The 16,398-nt window shown below is 46.9% G+C and overlaps 1 protein-coding gene across 1 annotated transcript in view; it reads right to left on the reverse strand.

Moving 5' to 3' along the window:
• Positions 1–16,133, reverse strand: part of CCDC63 (coiled-coil domain containing 63) — a 32,492-nt gene extending 16,359 nt beyond the window's left edge. Inside the window, exons 1-6 of the mRNA XM_055323282.1 lie at positions 16,125–16,133; positions 15,568–15,755; positions 12,302–12,488; positions 5,341–5,460; positions 1,322–1,524; positions 340–512 (exon numbers count right to left, since the gene is read on the reverse strand). Coding sequence (XP_055179257.1) covers positions 340–512; positions 1,322–1,524; positions 5,341–5,460; positions 12,302–12,488; positions 15,568–15,755; positions 16,125–16,133 — 880 coding nt within the window. The remainder of the gene's footprint in view (positions 1–339; positions 513–1,321; positions 1,525–5,340; positions 5,461–12,301; positions 12,489–15,567; positions 15,756–16,124) is intronic.
• Positions 16,134–16,398: the final 265 nt, after the last annotated feature.

A 16,398-nucleotide genomic window follows, 5' to 3' on the forward strand; every position in this document is an offset into this window, starting at 1 on the left:
CTCCTCCTAGCAAATCACCAAACCCGGGGGTGGACACCCAAGTTTCCTCCCCCTAAAATAACGGAAGGAAAACCTCAGAGTAAGAGGTTGGGGGTTGGCAGATATAATACAGGACGCTCGGTTAAATTTGAATTTCAGACAAACAATATATTTTTTCAAGCATAATTATGTCCTAATTGTAGATAGCCAACAAATAACTTTTTATTTCATTTAAAAATTTCTTCACCGTTTTTCTAAGATTTGAATTTAATGAGACATCTTGCAATGTTACTTGCTAAATTTGGCAGGACTGGGACCCCCTCAGTTGAGAGGGAGAGGGAAAGTGCCTGGAGAGCGTACCTTCCTCCTTTTTGGCCTGCTCCTCGAACTCCAGACGATCATTCAGCTTGATCAGCAAGAAGGATTTGAGCTTGGTCTCGTGGGCATAGACACGCTCCAGCTCTTGGATCTCCAGGTTGTACTGAGCAATGTCCTTCTGCTGGCGGTCCTTCAAGCGAGCCACGGCCTCCAGCCTGAGCGAGGCAGGGGCGGGGTCTGAGTGTCCCAAGGCTCCCCCCCTCCTCCCCTCCCCCTACCAGGCCAGAGGGACCTGCTGCCAGTGACCATCACTTCTTTATATCAGGGAGGCTTCTGGGAGTGGAGGGACAGTCCTTCTTACCTAAATGACGGGAACTGCCAGCTCTAGGACTACCCCCAGGAAACGATTTTTCTGTTATGGTCATCACCCCCAACTTCACCACCTGATGACCATCATCATCACCACCACTAGTCGGTTACTGTTGCGTGGCCGGTCCTTATATACATATTCTATTTAATCCTCACTACCCCCAACCCCTGAAGCGGACCTACAATAATATAATAGCAATGGAACCAGGATTCAAACTCCGATCTCTCTGAATCCCAAACCTATGCTCTTCGCAGCCCAACTATATGCCTCTTGCCCCTGTGAGTGTGAGGCCAGGAGATGACCCAGACTGAGACCCCCCAGGACTAAAGGCAGAGGCACCCGGAGGAGATGGCACAGCAGAGAGGTTTGAATCTCAGCCCTACCACATCCACCATTTACCTCGGTGTCAGCTTAAGTATTTCAGCATCTCTAAGCCTTCGGATCCTGGTCTGTAATATAATAGGAATAACGACCGCAGGGGCAGTTGTGAGGGTTGAAATAATACCCAGGGCCCCTAGCATCATGCTTGGCAAGCAGTCAGTGCTCAGAGTTATGATGATGATTTAAGATCCCTCAATACCTAAGCCCGGGGACAGAGGTGCTCAGCAGGAAGCGAAGAGACGTCCCTGCCCCTAGGGTCTCCCCCCAGCCCACCTCTGCTCATTGGCCTGGGCAGACTGCTCGATGGCCACATTCATGGTTTTCTTTTGCATCAGCAAGCAGAGCTTCTGTCGCTCCAGCAGTCGCTGGAGCTTCTGATAAGCATTGTCATAAGCAGCCTTCTCATAACGCAGGTCCTCAATCTCCTTCCGGAGCTTGGCATTGGTGGTCAGCTTCTTATCAAAGTGCATGGTGACCTGTGGGCGGGGCTGTGCTTCAAAACCGAGCTCCCTCCAGGGCACGAGACAGACTTCCAGAAGGCAGCCGGAGGGTGGGAAGATCTTTCCCCACCTCCGGTCACAGGTCTACAACACAGTGGTTGAAGCACTGGGTGAAGGGCTTGAGTTGGCCACTAAATGGCTAAATGGTCTTAGGCAAGTTTCTGTCCCACTCTTGATTTTAAATTTCTCAGCTGCTTTTTATATCTAACTTCCAGTTTTTAGCAATGACAGGGGAGAGGGGGAGAAGGTAAATGACACCATGAGGAAACAATCAACAGAATCCAGAAGGTAGAACTTTCTATGGGACAGCTGAGCCAGATTCCTCAGTAAGTGGATATCTGGGAAAAGTTGGGATGGGGACGTTGTAGAGCAGGGCTTCTCCACACTGTTTTGGGCTAGATGATTCTTTGAGGTGGGGAGTTATCCTGTGCTTTGTGGTATTAAAGAAGCATCTGGGATGCCTCAGTGGCTCAGTGGTTGAGCATCTGCCTTCGGCTAGGGGAGTGATCCTGGAGTCCCAGGATTGAGTCCAGCATTGGGCTCCCTGCATGGAGCCTGCTTCTCCCTCTGCCTGTGTCTCTGCCTCTCTCTCTCTCTCTCTCCATGAATAAATAAATAAAATCTAAAAAAAAAAAAAAAAAAGCATCTCTACTCTTACCCACTGAATGCCAGTAGCACAGCCCCTAACCCAGCTGTGACAAGCAAAAATGTCTCTTTTTGGAAACAATGTCCCTTTGGGGTCAAAATCATCTCTGCTTGAGAACCACTGCTGTCGACTAAAGAAATTTAAGTGACCTAACGATCAGGTGAACCTTGATTGGCCCCAACTTTGAAAGATATTTTGGAGCCAGCCAGAGAAATTTTAACGTGGGCAATGTTAAGGAAATAGTATTAATTTTGTAAGGTGTGATGTAGTTTCGTGGCTATGAAACAAAACATTTGATCTTTAGAGATGCAAATAGAAGTATTTAGGGGTGAAATATTGTGATGTCTGTAATTTACCTTAAAATACTTCAGGGGAAAGAAGGGTAAAACAAATATAGTAAAATGTTAACAATTATTAAATCTAAATGATAGGTATGTGGGTGATCATTATTTATTCCCTCCATTTTTCTGCAAGTCTTTTTTTTTGCAAGTCTTAATAAATTTATCTTAATAAAGAAGTTTTTTATACAAAGTGCTCCCATAAACACTGAAAAGAAACAATTATAGAAAATATTCCTAATAAATATAAAGTAGATTTGATCAGAGGTTTTCAAAGCAGGTTCTAAGAAATTTTAGGTTTCTGCAAGGCTAAGAAGGAGGAAGGCAAGGGAGACCACCAGGATGCAAAATTTAAGAAGGTATTCACTCTCCCAGGGTCAACCCTGTATTTCCATGAGCTTGACAGTGAGTGCTAAATTTTGCATACTGGGTTATTCACTTGCCTCAGGCTAGTCCTGGCCCTCCCTAGGTTCCTCTGTAGGATATGTCAGTAGCCACCATACAAGGGAAGGAAATCCAGGAACAGAATCATTCTCATTCACATTCTTTCTGTGTCTTCTACTTACCCTTAAGATGATACTGGTTATCAGTCATTTGCACTTTAGTATGAATTTTACTCCAGGACGGTTGACATGCTACCCATCTTCTCATTGTGGGATAAAAATGGGAGGACTCTCAGGCTCCACTGAGTAAGTGAAGGTGGCTTTAGGGTTATGGGGTATCCTGGGACCCTGAAATAACCTTTAGAGATAGCTATCAAATCTACTAAAAGGCATAGGCAGACTTGGTCAGGGGAGGAAGGGAAAAGGGGACAGGTTTGAGAAGCAAAGGAGCAGAGCTCTCAGAAATGAGAGAGGGAACTTTACTATAGACCTTACATAAATAAAAATAATTATAAGGCAAGGTACTAAGAACAACTGCATACCAACAAATTAAGATAACTTAGATGAAATGGACAAATTCCTAGAAAGGAATAAACTACTGAATTGACTCAGGAAGAAACAGAAACTCTGAATAGACCTATTACAAAAAAAAGCAGACCTCTATAGACAAATCATCATTAAATCATGCGTGTGTTCAATCAATCAATCAATCAATCAATCAACAGATGTTTGCTAAGTACCTACTCCTAGCCTCACACTATGCTGAGCAGTAATGATTTTTAACCAAGGGGACCTTCAGTTTCAATGGGATAATAGTGCAAATGCCTGGGTCTAAGCTTTATGGGTTATGATTCAAAACCAGTGAATCTGGAGAATTACAGGTCTTGATTCAAAAGCAGGAATCTGCATTTTAACACACACCCTAAGCCTTCTGAGGCATGGGTACAAATCACTGTGCATGGATATTAAAAAGGCATTGCCCTGCCTTCAGTCCACTTCCGGGTTACTGGGAGACAGAGATCAGGTCCAATTAAATTCAACCATGCCTGATCGATTAAAGCCTCATGGTCAGATTTTTTTTAAATTTTTTTTTATGATAGTCACAGAGAGAGAGAGAGGCAGAGACACAGGCAGAGGGAGAAGCAGGCTCCAGGCATTGGGGGCCCGACGTGGGATTCGATCCCGGGTTGCCAGGATTGTGCCCTGGGCCAAAGGCAGGCGCTAAACCGCTGCGCCACCCAGGGATCCCCTCATGGTCAGATTTTGGGGGAAGCTAAGAGCATTGAATAGTGAGGCACTGACAGGCTTCCCTTCAAATCAATTTAATTCACTTTCCCCTCTCTTGGCTTATGTTGTGAGGACTGTAAATTCACAAATCAGACTGGAATGTGTTTGCATGTGCTCAGCATTCCTTCTTCCTTTCTTTTTGCTTTTCCAGGAGAACCATTTCTCAGCTCTTGATCCATATTGTTGGATAGGGCTGTCCTCTCTTGACTTGGGGGTGGGGGGAATGATCCAAGGGCAGTCATGTGGCTCAAGTCCAACTATTCCATTCATCTGCTCACAGTGATTGGGTTAGGGATGGGCACTTGACCCAAGATGGCCCAATAGGAACCCTCCCTAGGACTTACAGTTGAACTCTTAGGAAAGAGATAGTCCTTTTCTGCTGGTATTTGTTCACATTGGGGGCTGTCCGAGAATGAAGTAATTTCCATCCAAAGGAGAGATGTGCAGAGAAAGTATCCTAAAGACACGTTTGGAGCACCTGGATCCAGCTATGCCTGAAGGCCCCACCTTTGCCCCCAGAATTTTCAATTCTGTGGCCAATCCATTCTCTTTTTTTGCTTAACCCAGTTTGCAATTTAGAGAATCCTGCCTAGTGCAAAAGTCACTATAAATTGAAAGTGATCAGGAAACATCACTTTTCTCTTTATCAAGTTATGTGTGTCTGTGCCGAATATTTCCTAGAGACATTATCAACAACAACCAAAAAGCACTAGGTCTAATAGAGGCATGAGCAGATTGAAATGGAGAAAGAAGGTCTAACTAATTCTGCTTGCTGAAGGGCACTATTCGAGCTGTATCTTAAAAATGAGCAAGAGTTTGTAAGTTAAGACACTAAAAATAGGCATCCGGGGGGGGGGGCAAAAACATGGTGCATAAAGTGCATAGAGCAAGGAGAAAGGCACCTTGGGTAACAATGAACCAAGTAGATGGAACAGAGTAGGTGGAACAGAGTGGGTGGAAAAGAGTGGGCAGTAAGTCCAAAAGGCTGCCTGGCTTGTGTGAACAGCATTAGTTCACCTTCTCCTGAGTCAAGCAACAAGATTGTTATATTCTGTTAATGGCTCCACAGACATCACTCTATACTCTGAGCAAGGGAAGGCAGAGCTGTTTGCAAAGCTGCACAGAACACCTTACGTACGAGATTCAAATGGGTTTCCAAAACCTGGATCTGTTTTTGCAGTTTCCGGGGATTATTGGCTTCCTGTATCTTTGTGAAGATCTGTTTTTGGTTTATAATTTTCTTTTCCATCTGAACAATCTGGGAAAAGAAAAGGAGAGAGAGAGAGAGAGAGAGAGAGAAGAAACCCCCAGCTGTGTTAAATGAACATGGGTAAAAATTCTACAGTTCACTAACTTAAGTGTGCTAAAATAAAAACTGCAACGTTCTTTCTTTTCCTATAAATAGAATTCTAATTTCTCTCTTGAATACATGCTCAACTCAACTTAATCTTAGCCAGTTTGGGGTAAAATGAGGCAATTTAGAGTTTTTACAGGTGAATTTCACTCACCTTTTGGCCCAAGCTTCTTTTGGTTGGGTATCACATCACCTGTAGCCAAAAGCATTCCTAACACATCATGCAATTTATACACCAGGTAATTGATTCTGACTTCCAATAAGTTAAATACGCCCTTGCCATGGTTGGTAGGAAAGAATTTTGGTGTTTCTCTCTATGCTGGTAGCTCCAGCCAAGTTCTCCAAACCCAAATATACCTGCCACCCCTGCCATCACCTTCCCACAGAGCTCACTCTATAGTTTTCATACAAGTACCAGCAGATCATACCATTTCTTCACACTGCCAACAGTGTGCATAACCAACCTGCTGTATGAATGAAGTCATTCATTCCAGGCAGATATCCATCCATATTACCTGTCCAATAGTTGGCCCCATCTAGAAGCAGTTGGCTAGTGCTAAATCCTAGCAGGTTCTAGAGAAGTTTATAGAACTATTACCTGAAGACAAGTACCCATAAAGCTTGGTGAGTGCCAGGTCCTAATGTGTCAGAGATACTTTATTTTCTTAGGATTTGGGCTAAGACTAATCTCTAAGACTATTTTTGGAATCCTGGTGCATAAAGGGTGGGTACACTGTCATTTTAAGTAATTTGATATGTCCCTGTTTGCCTGGAAGTGGTAGCTTGAATTCACAATCTAAAGCCCAGCTCCTGTTATGAGAGTGAGAAGTTCTACATGAGGCAGGTTAAATGCTTGGTTTAATGAAATATACAGTTTGTCAGCTACATGGAAGCTGGCTTCTAGCTGAGGGGAAAGTATCCGTATGCTGAGCTTGAGCTGATGAATTCTGGGAGCAATCTCATCTGGGGTCCTGTGTTAGCATCCCTAAGATTTAGTTTCTTTGGTTATCTCCAAACCTTCAGGAAGTCTATATAGCACAGTCTCAGCTATGACCATGGGACATTGAGAGAAAAATCTATACTAGAGGTTACCAGCTATGGCCAAGCAGGTGGCATAAAAGAGTAATGTGGGCCTATTATAAGATAATACAGGATGGTGGAGTATATAGATATCATGCAACTAAAAATTATAGAAAGTGCAACTAAACTGTAGATTTTTAAAGATTTATTTTAGAGAGAGGACAAGCAAGGAGAGGGGAAGAAGGAAAGAGAGAATCCTCAAGCATATTCCCAGAAGAGCAGAGAGCCCCCACTGAGATCATGACCTGGGCTGAAATCAAGAGTTGGATGCTGGGGATCCCTGGGTGGCTCAGCGGTTTAGCACCTGCCTTTGGCCCAGGCGCGGTCCTGGAGTCCCAGGATCGAGTCCCGCGTCGGGCTCCCGGTGTGGAGCCTGCTTATTCTTCTGCTTGTGTCTCTGCCTCTCTCTCTCTCTCTCTCTCTCTCTCTATGTCTATCATGAATAAATAAATAAATAAATCTTGAAAAAAATGTTTTTTAAAAAAAGAGTTGGATGCTTAACTGACTGACCTGCCCAGATATCTCATGGCTTTAAAAAATTATGGTTTATCTTTCTCTCCATAAACATTGCTGGCTTAAAGTCTAGTAACCCAAGGAAATAAACACAAGATCTCTGTCATTCACCTGGCCTTTCCCTGATGGTCAAAAAATGGCTGCCATAGTGCCAGCTTTCACAGTCATATTCCAGGGAGGAAGGTAGAAAAAGCAATATGGATAAAGGGGTAGAATCTAATCTAGAAAGCAAAACTTTCTCGGACACCCTCAACAGACTCCCCCTTAAATTTTATTGTCCCCCTCTAGCTGCAAGGGAGGATGGGAAACATAGCTCTTTAGGAGTCTCTGTTAGAGAGGAAGGAGTAGAGTGGATAAATAGCTGTAGTGTCACCACAACACTATTTAGATACAGTTGCCCTGTGGAAATTCAGGCCCTATGTTGCCAGATTTTTCAGTCCTTTTTTTTTTTTTAAGATTTTATTTATTTATTAATGAGAGACACAGAGAGAGGGGCAGAGACACAGGCAGAGAGAGAAGCAGGCTCCCTGCTGGGAGCCCAATGCAGGAACTGGATCCCGAAACCCCGGGATCATATCCTGAGCCAAAGGCAGATGCTCAACAGCTGAGCCACCCAGGTATTCCTCAGTCTTTTTTTAAGAGAAGCCAGATATCTACATTATTACATGAAATCTCTCAACTGTGAACATGTTAACTAATTAAAATAAATGTAATCACTCAATGGGCCAAGCCTTCATGTTTTCAGGTTTCATCTGTCCTAAAGACCACCAATTTGGTCTACATCCACATTTTAAGGCCTTAAAGGGACCACAGTAGACTGATGAAAGATGGTTTTAGGCAGCAAGAGATGCCAAGCAGAAGACAGAAGAGTGATCCAGAGCCAGGTGCTGGAAGAGGTAACAACAACTGAAACTGTGGTAGACATTGGTGGGTGGTTGAACCCCAACACCCATTTCACCCAAGAAGACTAATCCAAGGCAACCATGGTAACTCTAGCCCCTCTGCCTATGATTTATTCATTCAGGGATGGGCTGGACTAAACCAGTTGGGGCCTCTGAATTAAGAAGGTGTGATTGCTAGAGAAGCTTCTGGGAAAAGTTTCCTCATATCCTAAAAAAAAAAGTGTCCTAGGAGGAGGTAGTCTGTTTTCTCTGTAAGAATTATTCTTTGTTTAAGGGTCATAAACCGACCAGATTTGATCCTTACACTACAGTTTGCTGCCCCTGGTCTATCCCAAAGCAATGATAAGAATTTCATTTCCCTTTGCCAGTGATTGGCCTAGAAGTAGGTATATGCCTTAGCCCTGGCCAATGAGGGAAAATCAGCTAGAGACATTTTGTGAAATATTCTCCCCCTCACAGGAGAGGAGATCATGTAAGAATAAGCCCCTCATCCCTTCTTCATATCTCTGAATGTGATGATGTGAGAAGCTATACCAGCTAAGCTTTGGCAGCCATCTTGGGACCATGAGAGGAGGGCCAACCAAGAGGATCAGAGAGAAAAAGGCCAACTCAACCTTGCAGAGCTCCTAAACCATCCCTAGGATGACCTTTTTCCAGATAGACATCTTATTATGTGAGAAAAACAAAATCCTATTCTCCTAGCCACTTGTAGTCAAGAATTGCATTACTTGCAGCCCAACATATTCTCACTGGTACATCAAGAAAGAGGACAGCTCAGACCATCAGGCATCAAGGGAGCCGCCGGGTCTCACACAAACTTGTAAGGCACGTGAATGCTGTTTATGAGTGATACTAGCAGCTCGGCTTTGGTTCAGGTCAAGTCAGACCCCTGTTCTACTTGGTTTTCCGCTCTTGTGCTATGCATAGTCAGCACCCTTAACACAAACTTGTTTCCATATCCAGGAGGGCAGCCTCTCCAGACCGCAGTGCTGCCTGTACTGCAGGAGGCCCGCCCCTGCCTGAGTTGACCGAGAGAGACATCAGGCTCCAGCTCCTTGTCAAAGGCAGGTATGTGTCAGCACTTCCCCATGGCTCTTGTGATTAAATTCAGCCTCCTTTTCCCTTTGGCACCCTCATGTCAGACATTGCTTTTGTGACACTGAGAGTAATTAAGCCTCAGCCCGATGGGAGACACAGCCATGGCTGCGCCAACAGAGGAATGGATTGCTTACTTGAGGTGCTCTCTTCAGCATGAAGGCACAGGCTTATTGGCTTTTTGAGGCCAAGCAGGGCTAGTGTGAGGTCCCTGCCTCCAGTGACCTCTTGCAAGGAAGGAGCTCTGGACGTTGTATGGTGGGCACAGCAGCAGGGGATTCTGGGACCTACCTGCCCTGGGGTGGAACTGAGGAAAGAAGGTTTTTGTACAGGGCAGTCAGTGCCATATTCTTTTGAGGATTCCCAAGTAACCTGCCTTTTCCTGTTGTTTCTGAGGACCCACATCCCCATCTTTTCTCCAATTCTCCTCTTTCTTCACTGTTATTGCCTTCCTCATGCATTTGTATATGCATTCGTTTGTTCATCAATGATTATTAAACACCTGCTCTGTTCCAGACAACAAGGGCCTGATGGTAATCAAGACAGCATGATGGTCCCTGCCCTCAACACCAACTTATAATCTTAGAACTAGAAACAAGCTACGAAACACAGTCCTGGGAAAAGATACATGGTTTTTTGGAAACGTACAGTAGGGGCATCTGGAGAGGAAATGTAGGGATAACCATTTCACAGAAATAGCATTTGGGCTGAGACCTGAAGGATAAATAGGAGCTCCTCAAGCAGAGAAGATGGGGAAGGGCAATCCAGGCGGAGGGAACAGCAGGTGCAAAGGCCTGCAAGCAAGAGAGCACTGTGGGCTCATGAAGGTGGCCAGTGTGGAAGGAACACCAGAGGAGGAAGGAGCAGGAGAGAAGGTGGGAGGGGCTGGAGGCACATAGTGCAGCCAAGTTAACAAACCACCCCTGGGAGCTTGGCCCTTATCTAAAGAACAATAGGAAATTACTAAAGGGTTTGGAGCAGAGGAAAGATGGAATGAGACTCCAGATTCTTTCACATACCTACTGTGTGCCAGGCACTGAGATAGACATGGGATGGGTAGGAAACGAAACAAAATATGGTCCTTTCCCTCCTGGAGGTGACAGGTTTTAGACGGATGACACCTGTGTTAAAGTATAATTACTACCATGAGAAGTGCTATGAGGGAGGTGCCGTGGGGTGTCATGTCATAAAGGAGTTAAGGGGTGGTGGTGCTGAGATCTCCTGTTTGCCCCCTGAGGTTATTCTCCACTCTGCTCCACCCTCCCTGCTCTGTACCCTGGGACGCTGACCTGGAAGGAGCCTGCAATGGGTCCCTTGCACTGGGGGTCCATGAGTGAGAAGAGGGGGTTGGAGTATTTATTCCCCTTGGCTTGTTCCCTGTCTTCAGGTTCCACAGTGCCTGCCCTGCCCATGGTGGCTAACCCCACAGTGCTTCAATGTCCCTACTCTATGCTCACACCCTTGTAAACAGTGCCTCATAAAACTCTTCTCAGGGGTGCCTGGGTGGCCCAATTGGTTAAGCATCTACGTTTGGCTCAGGTCATGGTCCCAGGGTCCTGGGATGGAGCTCAGCGGGGAGTCTGCTTCTTTTTCTCTCTCTCTGGCCCTGCTCACTGCTTATGCTCTTTGTCTCAAATAAATAAAATCTAAAAACAAAAACAAAAATTAAAAAAACCACACAACTCATCTCAAAGTACCTCATTGAGTGTACTATTTGTTTTTGTCAAGGAAGCTAATTAACACAAGGGGATATACTTTCAACAGGAGAAAGGGCATAGAAAAGACCTCCCTGGGACACCTGGGTGCCTCAGTGGTTGAGCATCTGCCTTCAGCCCAGGGCCTGATCCTGGAGATCTGGGATCGAGTCCCATGTTGGGCTCCCTGCATGGAGCCTGCTTCTCCCTCTGCCTGTGTCTCTGCCTCTCTCTCTCTCTCTCTCTCTCATGAATAAATAAATAAAATCTTTTAAAAAAAGAAAAGAAAAGAAAAAGAAAAGAAAGAAAGAAAAGAAAAGAAAAGAAAAGAAAAGAAAAGAAAAGAAAAGAAAAGAAAAGAAAGGCCTCCCTGAGAAAGTCACATTTAGGCTGAGATATAAAGGACAAGCAGCAGGGATCAGGACATGTGCAAAGGCTCTGAGGTAAGAACAGTTTTCACATATTTGAAAAAAAAAAAAATGTCTGCAGCTAGGGACACCTGGGTGACTCAGCAGTTGAGCATCTGCCTTTGGCTCAGGGCGTGATCATGGGACCTGGGACCGAGTCCCACATTGGGCTCCTTGCAGGGAGCCTGCTTCTCCCTCTGCCTGTGTCTCTGCCTCTCTCTGTGTCTCTCATGAATAAATAAATAAAGTCTTAAAAAAAAAAAGTCTGCAGCTAGGTGAGATGAGTTAAGGAAGGAATGACATGTGATGAAGACAGAAGGGCAGGCAGGGGTTAGACATGGAGGGCCTTTCGGTCCATAGGAAGGGATATGACCATTAACACTGTGCAGCAAATGTCTCTAGCTCTTTGCCTTCTGGATACCGTGTACTTCCCAAACCTTTTTGTGGATGAGTAGAGTTGACTGGTGGTGGTTGGGCAGTTGGGGTACATATGGATTTGGTAAACTATTTTGAGCCCATGGCTCATGGGCAGAAGTGACATGCCACTTCCAGGCTGCAGCATTCAATTGCCAGTGTGAGACTTTCCAGAACTCTGTCTCTGCACAACACCTGGCAATATTCAAGATGGTAAACACCCCATCAGCCTGGCCCCAGGATGAGAAGATATTAGGAGCCCATAGCCAATCCATGAGGGACACAGCATGAACAAGGAAGAAATATTTATCGTTTTAAACCACTGCGTTGAAGGGGCCACTCGGTGGTGTTACTACAGCATAGCCTGACCTCTCCTGACTGGCACAGTAAGGGTTTGAGATTTACTCTTGGTGGGAAGGTGCTGGAAAATACAATGGAGGAACGGACCAGTAGCACTGGGGGGGGGGGGGTCACAAGATTGCAGAGCATGCGCAGTCACCTCCAGAGTATGGGGTGTCAGGTCTGACCTAAGGCATCATGGGTATTCCCCTCCCCCCCGCCCCCTCCTCTGCGCTCTCCGCCCCACCCCCTCCTCCCCTTGCTCGGTGCTCGGGTTAACCCTCTAAGGGAAAGACCACACCTTCTCGTTCAGTTCGGCCAACAGCACTTTCGTTGATTTAATCAGGGCCTCATACTCCTTGGTCTGCAGCAGGAAACACAGCTCCATATAGTTTTTCTCATTCAGAGCCAAGTTCTTTGAGGACTTGATGAGACTCGAAAGCAGAGTGATCTCATTCTGCTCTCCCTGCAGGGCCTTGATTTCTTTGCTGTTGGGAAAGCAGCATGTGATTAACCCTAAGCACCCCCGAGTTTACCTTGCTCTGAAGCTCCAGGCTCCTTAGTGCGAAAAGGAGCCGCAGCCAGGTACTTCCCACCCTGGCAGGCGGGGGGCTGGCGGGGGCTGGTCTCAGGTCCAGGTCTCAGGTCCAGGTCTCAGGTCCAGGTCTAGAACTCTGACCGGCTTCAACGCCACAGCCCTGCCCCTCTCCAGGCGGCCCTTTCTTCGTAGGGAGCAATATGCAGCTGTGCCTGTCAAAACCCATTACCTAGACGTGGTGGGGGCGCCCAGATTCTCTCTTTTGCCAGCGGCTCATGGGCATCTGTCTGATTTTGCTGACTTTCCTTCCAGACTTGACTTTACAGCCAATTATCTCGGGTAATGAGAGGCAAGCCCATCAGGCAGGCATTTTCAATTTCCCGTCAACACAGAGATGCGCAGTAACCTCCAACCTCCCCCAGTGTCTCTGCGCAGGGTGCTAATGATTTATTAAATCGGCTGACATGAGTCTCCTCCTCTCTCCCCCTCTCCCTGCTTTGGAGAGGAGACGGGTAGGAGTGTGGGCAAACAGGGATTTGGGGGGGGAGAAAATGGCTCGGGTGACCACACAACAATTGAACAACCGGAAATGGCACAGAGGCTGAGTTTCTGGCCAAGTCTGGGCACCCCATAGGGCAGCACAGTGCAGTCTGCAAACGAGCTGCCTTGACATCCTTTGGAAGCTTGGAGAAATGCAGAAGCTCAGGCCCCAACCCAGGACCTATTGAATCCAAATCTGCTTTGTAACAAGATCCTTGAATAACTCATATGTACATTCAAGTTTTGGAAGCATTGCTCTAGAACAGAAAATGTTCTAGGGTGGGGGTCTCCAAACTCTTTTCTATAAAGGGTCAAAAGGGTATTTTTAGGCTTTGCAGGCCAGATGGTCTCTACTGCAACTATTCAACAAGTAACCACAGGAGATGCATGAACAAATAGGGGTGGCCATGCTCCAATAAAACTTTATTTACAAAAACAGACAGCTAACTAGAATGGCCCACTGGCCATGGTTTGCAGACCCCTGTTCTAAAGCAACAAGTCTGACAGAATTTCTGTAATGATGAGAATGTTCTCTGCATTGTCCGGTAGCATGCACCAGGCACCAAGGCTATTGAGCACTTGAAATGTGGCTAGTGTAACTGAAGGACTGAAATTTTAATGTTATCTCATCAACTACAAATGTAAATAGCCACATGTGGGAGTGAACCCCTAATTCTATTTTTTTAAAATATTATTTATTCAGAGAGAGAGAGAGAGGCAGAGACACAGGTGGAGGGAGAAGCAGGGACCATGCGGAGAGCCCGATGTGGGACTCCATCCCGGGTCTCCAGGATCACGCCCTGGGCTGCAGGCGGCGCTAAACCGCTGAGCCACCCGGGCTGCCCTGAACCCCTAATTCTAGAGCAGCTTGTCTTCTATCCCTGGCCACTGGGACCTTTCTCCCCTACTTTAGTCTGTCTTGGGAGGGGAGGGTCTTTGTTAAGGTGGAGAGGAAAAAGAGCCCAACAGTCCACCAGACTTGGGTATTCAGAGGGCTCAGTAAAAGCAAAAGGTAGTCTCGTGGGCAAGGCTGGGACTGGGAGTGAGGTGGCCCCAAATTTAAGGAGGCCTTCCCTCTCAGGAGGGAACAGGTATAGGACAAGCACTCCTTAACTATTACACCCGAGGCATCTCACTCAGCTCAACTCAGTCCTGGCCTCTATTTACAGGTGTTTCACTTGAAGAGTCTCAGATCTCCGCTTTCCCTTCCTCCTCCCCTTCAGGTCCATCACAGTGAAACCAAATGAAATGGACTGGGGTAAAAGTAGGATGAAGGGTAAGAGTCCAGAAAAACTGTCAGAGATCCACCAGAAAGGAGGTTTTTCCTGATGTCCATCAGGGGTAGGCTGTGAATCAGGGCTGCCAGGCACAGATGTCCAGGCTGTGGACTGCACTGCCCATGGGAGCTCTATCAACTTGAAAAACAATCATTGATTTTCTTGATTTACACTTTCCTAAGGCTTCACCTTGTTCTAACAAAATCCCTATGTAGTGACAACAATCCCTATGTTTCCAACAGATGGCAGTAAAGTGTCCTGGGAAAGAGTTCCTTTTTCTAATTCACACAAAGATCCCATAGGAACTAGGTCGGTGTGAGTTAAATCCATAGAAAATCTGAACCACCCTGCTTCCCCTATCCTTTGAACTTCACACATCATCAAACAGTGGAAGATTTTCTTTCTAATAATGGGTAGTTTCTGCCTGTATAAACGTTATGCATATAGCTAAGGAATTACATTCCCTTGGAGGGAATCTAAGGATATTTGTTTATTCAACCCCAGGGAACGTTGTTCTATTGTCTAAAGAAGCTATCCACATCATAATTTCTAGGACAAGCCAATTTCAAATATTTGCTCTTGCAGATCCCATAAGGACGCACAGCAGGAAACATCTTTTGGGGCAGCCGCAGCCCGATGATTGCCCCTACTCTGGGTTGCACCCGGGTTGCTAGAACCACCCGGGTTGCTAGAACCATGGGCTACACACTCGCTCCACACTCAGAGCCATTCCGTGGCTTATGGCCCAGACCCCGCCCCCTGGCCACAGCTGATTGGACCAGGAGCGGACACCTGACCCAAGCTGAGCCAATCAGATTCCCCCTTTCCTGGGAGTTTGGGCTTGGACCGGATTCCCCGCGGATTCTCGGTGTGGTCCCTGGCGGCTCGCGAGCTGGGGCAGCCGTCTCCCACCGGCCCACGCTGAGATGCGGACACGGAAGAACAAAACCCATGTACGCAAAGAAACAGCAACCAGAATTTTTCATTTGGACCCTTCCCTGAGACACGGGTGTCCTCTCCCCCTTGGGGTCCTGAGGACACCCTGGATTCTGAGAATACGTACGCCCTGCTACCTGAAGCTGTCCCACCGAGGTACCCAGATCGGGTTCAGAATCGGGTCCCCGCCCCGAGGCCACATGAGAGGGCAACCGCATGAAACCAAATCCATCGTTTTCTCCACGTTCACTCAGTACAGAACTGACCACCACTTACTGCTGGTTTGAGATTTTCTGCTGGGAGCGGAAGTTAAAGGACTTCCGACGTTCCACCATCTCCCTGAGCTGCGGCCTCAGCTTCCGAAGCTCAGCCTCAGCCAGCTGCTCTTTGACCTTCTCGGAAAGTTCCTGGATACTTGCCGAGCTTTTTCTCCTGTGCTTCTTTGGGTGAGACAGAGAGAGGCACTGAGCCACGGGTTAGGTGACCAGAGAAGCTTACGTTGCAGCTCAAGGACGGAGGGTGGGAGGGGGTCGGGGGCAGGGCTGGAGGTGGAAGACCACCCTTGGTGATGTCAACTGCTCATCTGTTACGTGGAAAGCCTGCTCGGGGTGTCAGGGTAGAGAGGGGGCCGGGCCTCATCATTGCATACTGCAGAGGCAGCCTTTCTGTGTGATCTTGGGTGAATCACTTAAGGTCTCTGAGCCTCCAGTCTCTCATCTGTAAAATGGATGCATATAGGTTTGCTGTCGGGATTAGATGAGCTGATGTGTGTACAGCGGCTAGCACAGTGCCTGACCCACGCAAGCATTCCATACACAGGAGCTAATACCTACCATCGGCATCTTGAAGGAATTGTGCTTTCCCTATGCTCAGACACCAGGGAGGTCAAAGCCAGTGAGTGCTCCTCTCTCTCTCTTCTCTCTGCAATGTCCTGTCCACAGCGGCAAAAGGAAGAAAATGTGTGAGGCCCCCCCCCCCGTCCCCCCCCCTCTGGCAGGGTGGGACCCAGAGGCACCTTCTCCCCCCTCACTCCCCTGCAGTCACTTCCTCCTCCCACCACTTGGCACATATGGAGGACACAGCAGATGGCTGCCCGGGTGTGAGAAG

Source organism: Nyctereutes procyonoides, unplaced genomic scaffold (assembly GCF_905146905.1).
Source record: "Nyctereutes procyonoides isolate TBG_1078 unplaced genomic scaffold, NYPRO_anot_genome, whole genome shotgun sequence".
NCBI lineage: Eukaryota > Metazoa > Chordata > Mammalia > Carnivora > Canidae > Nyctereutes > Nyctereutes procyonoides.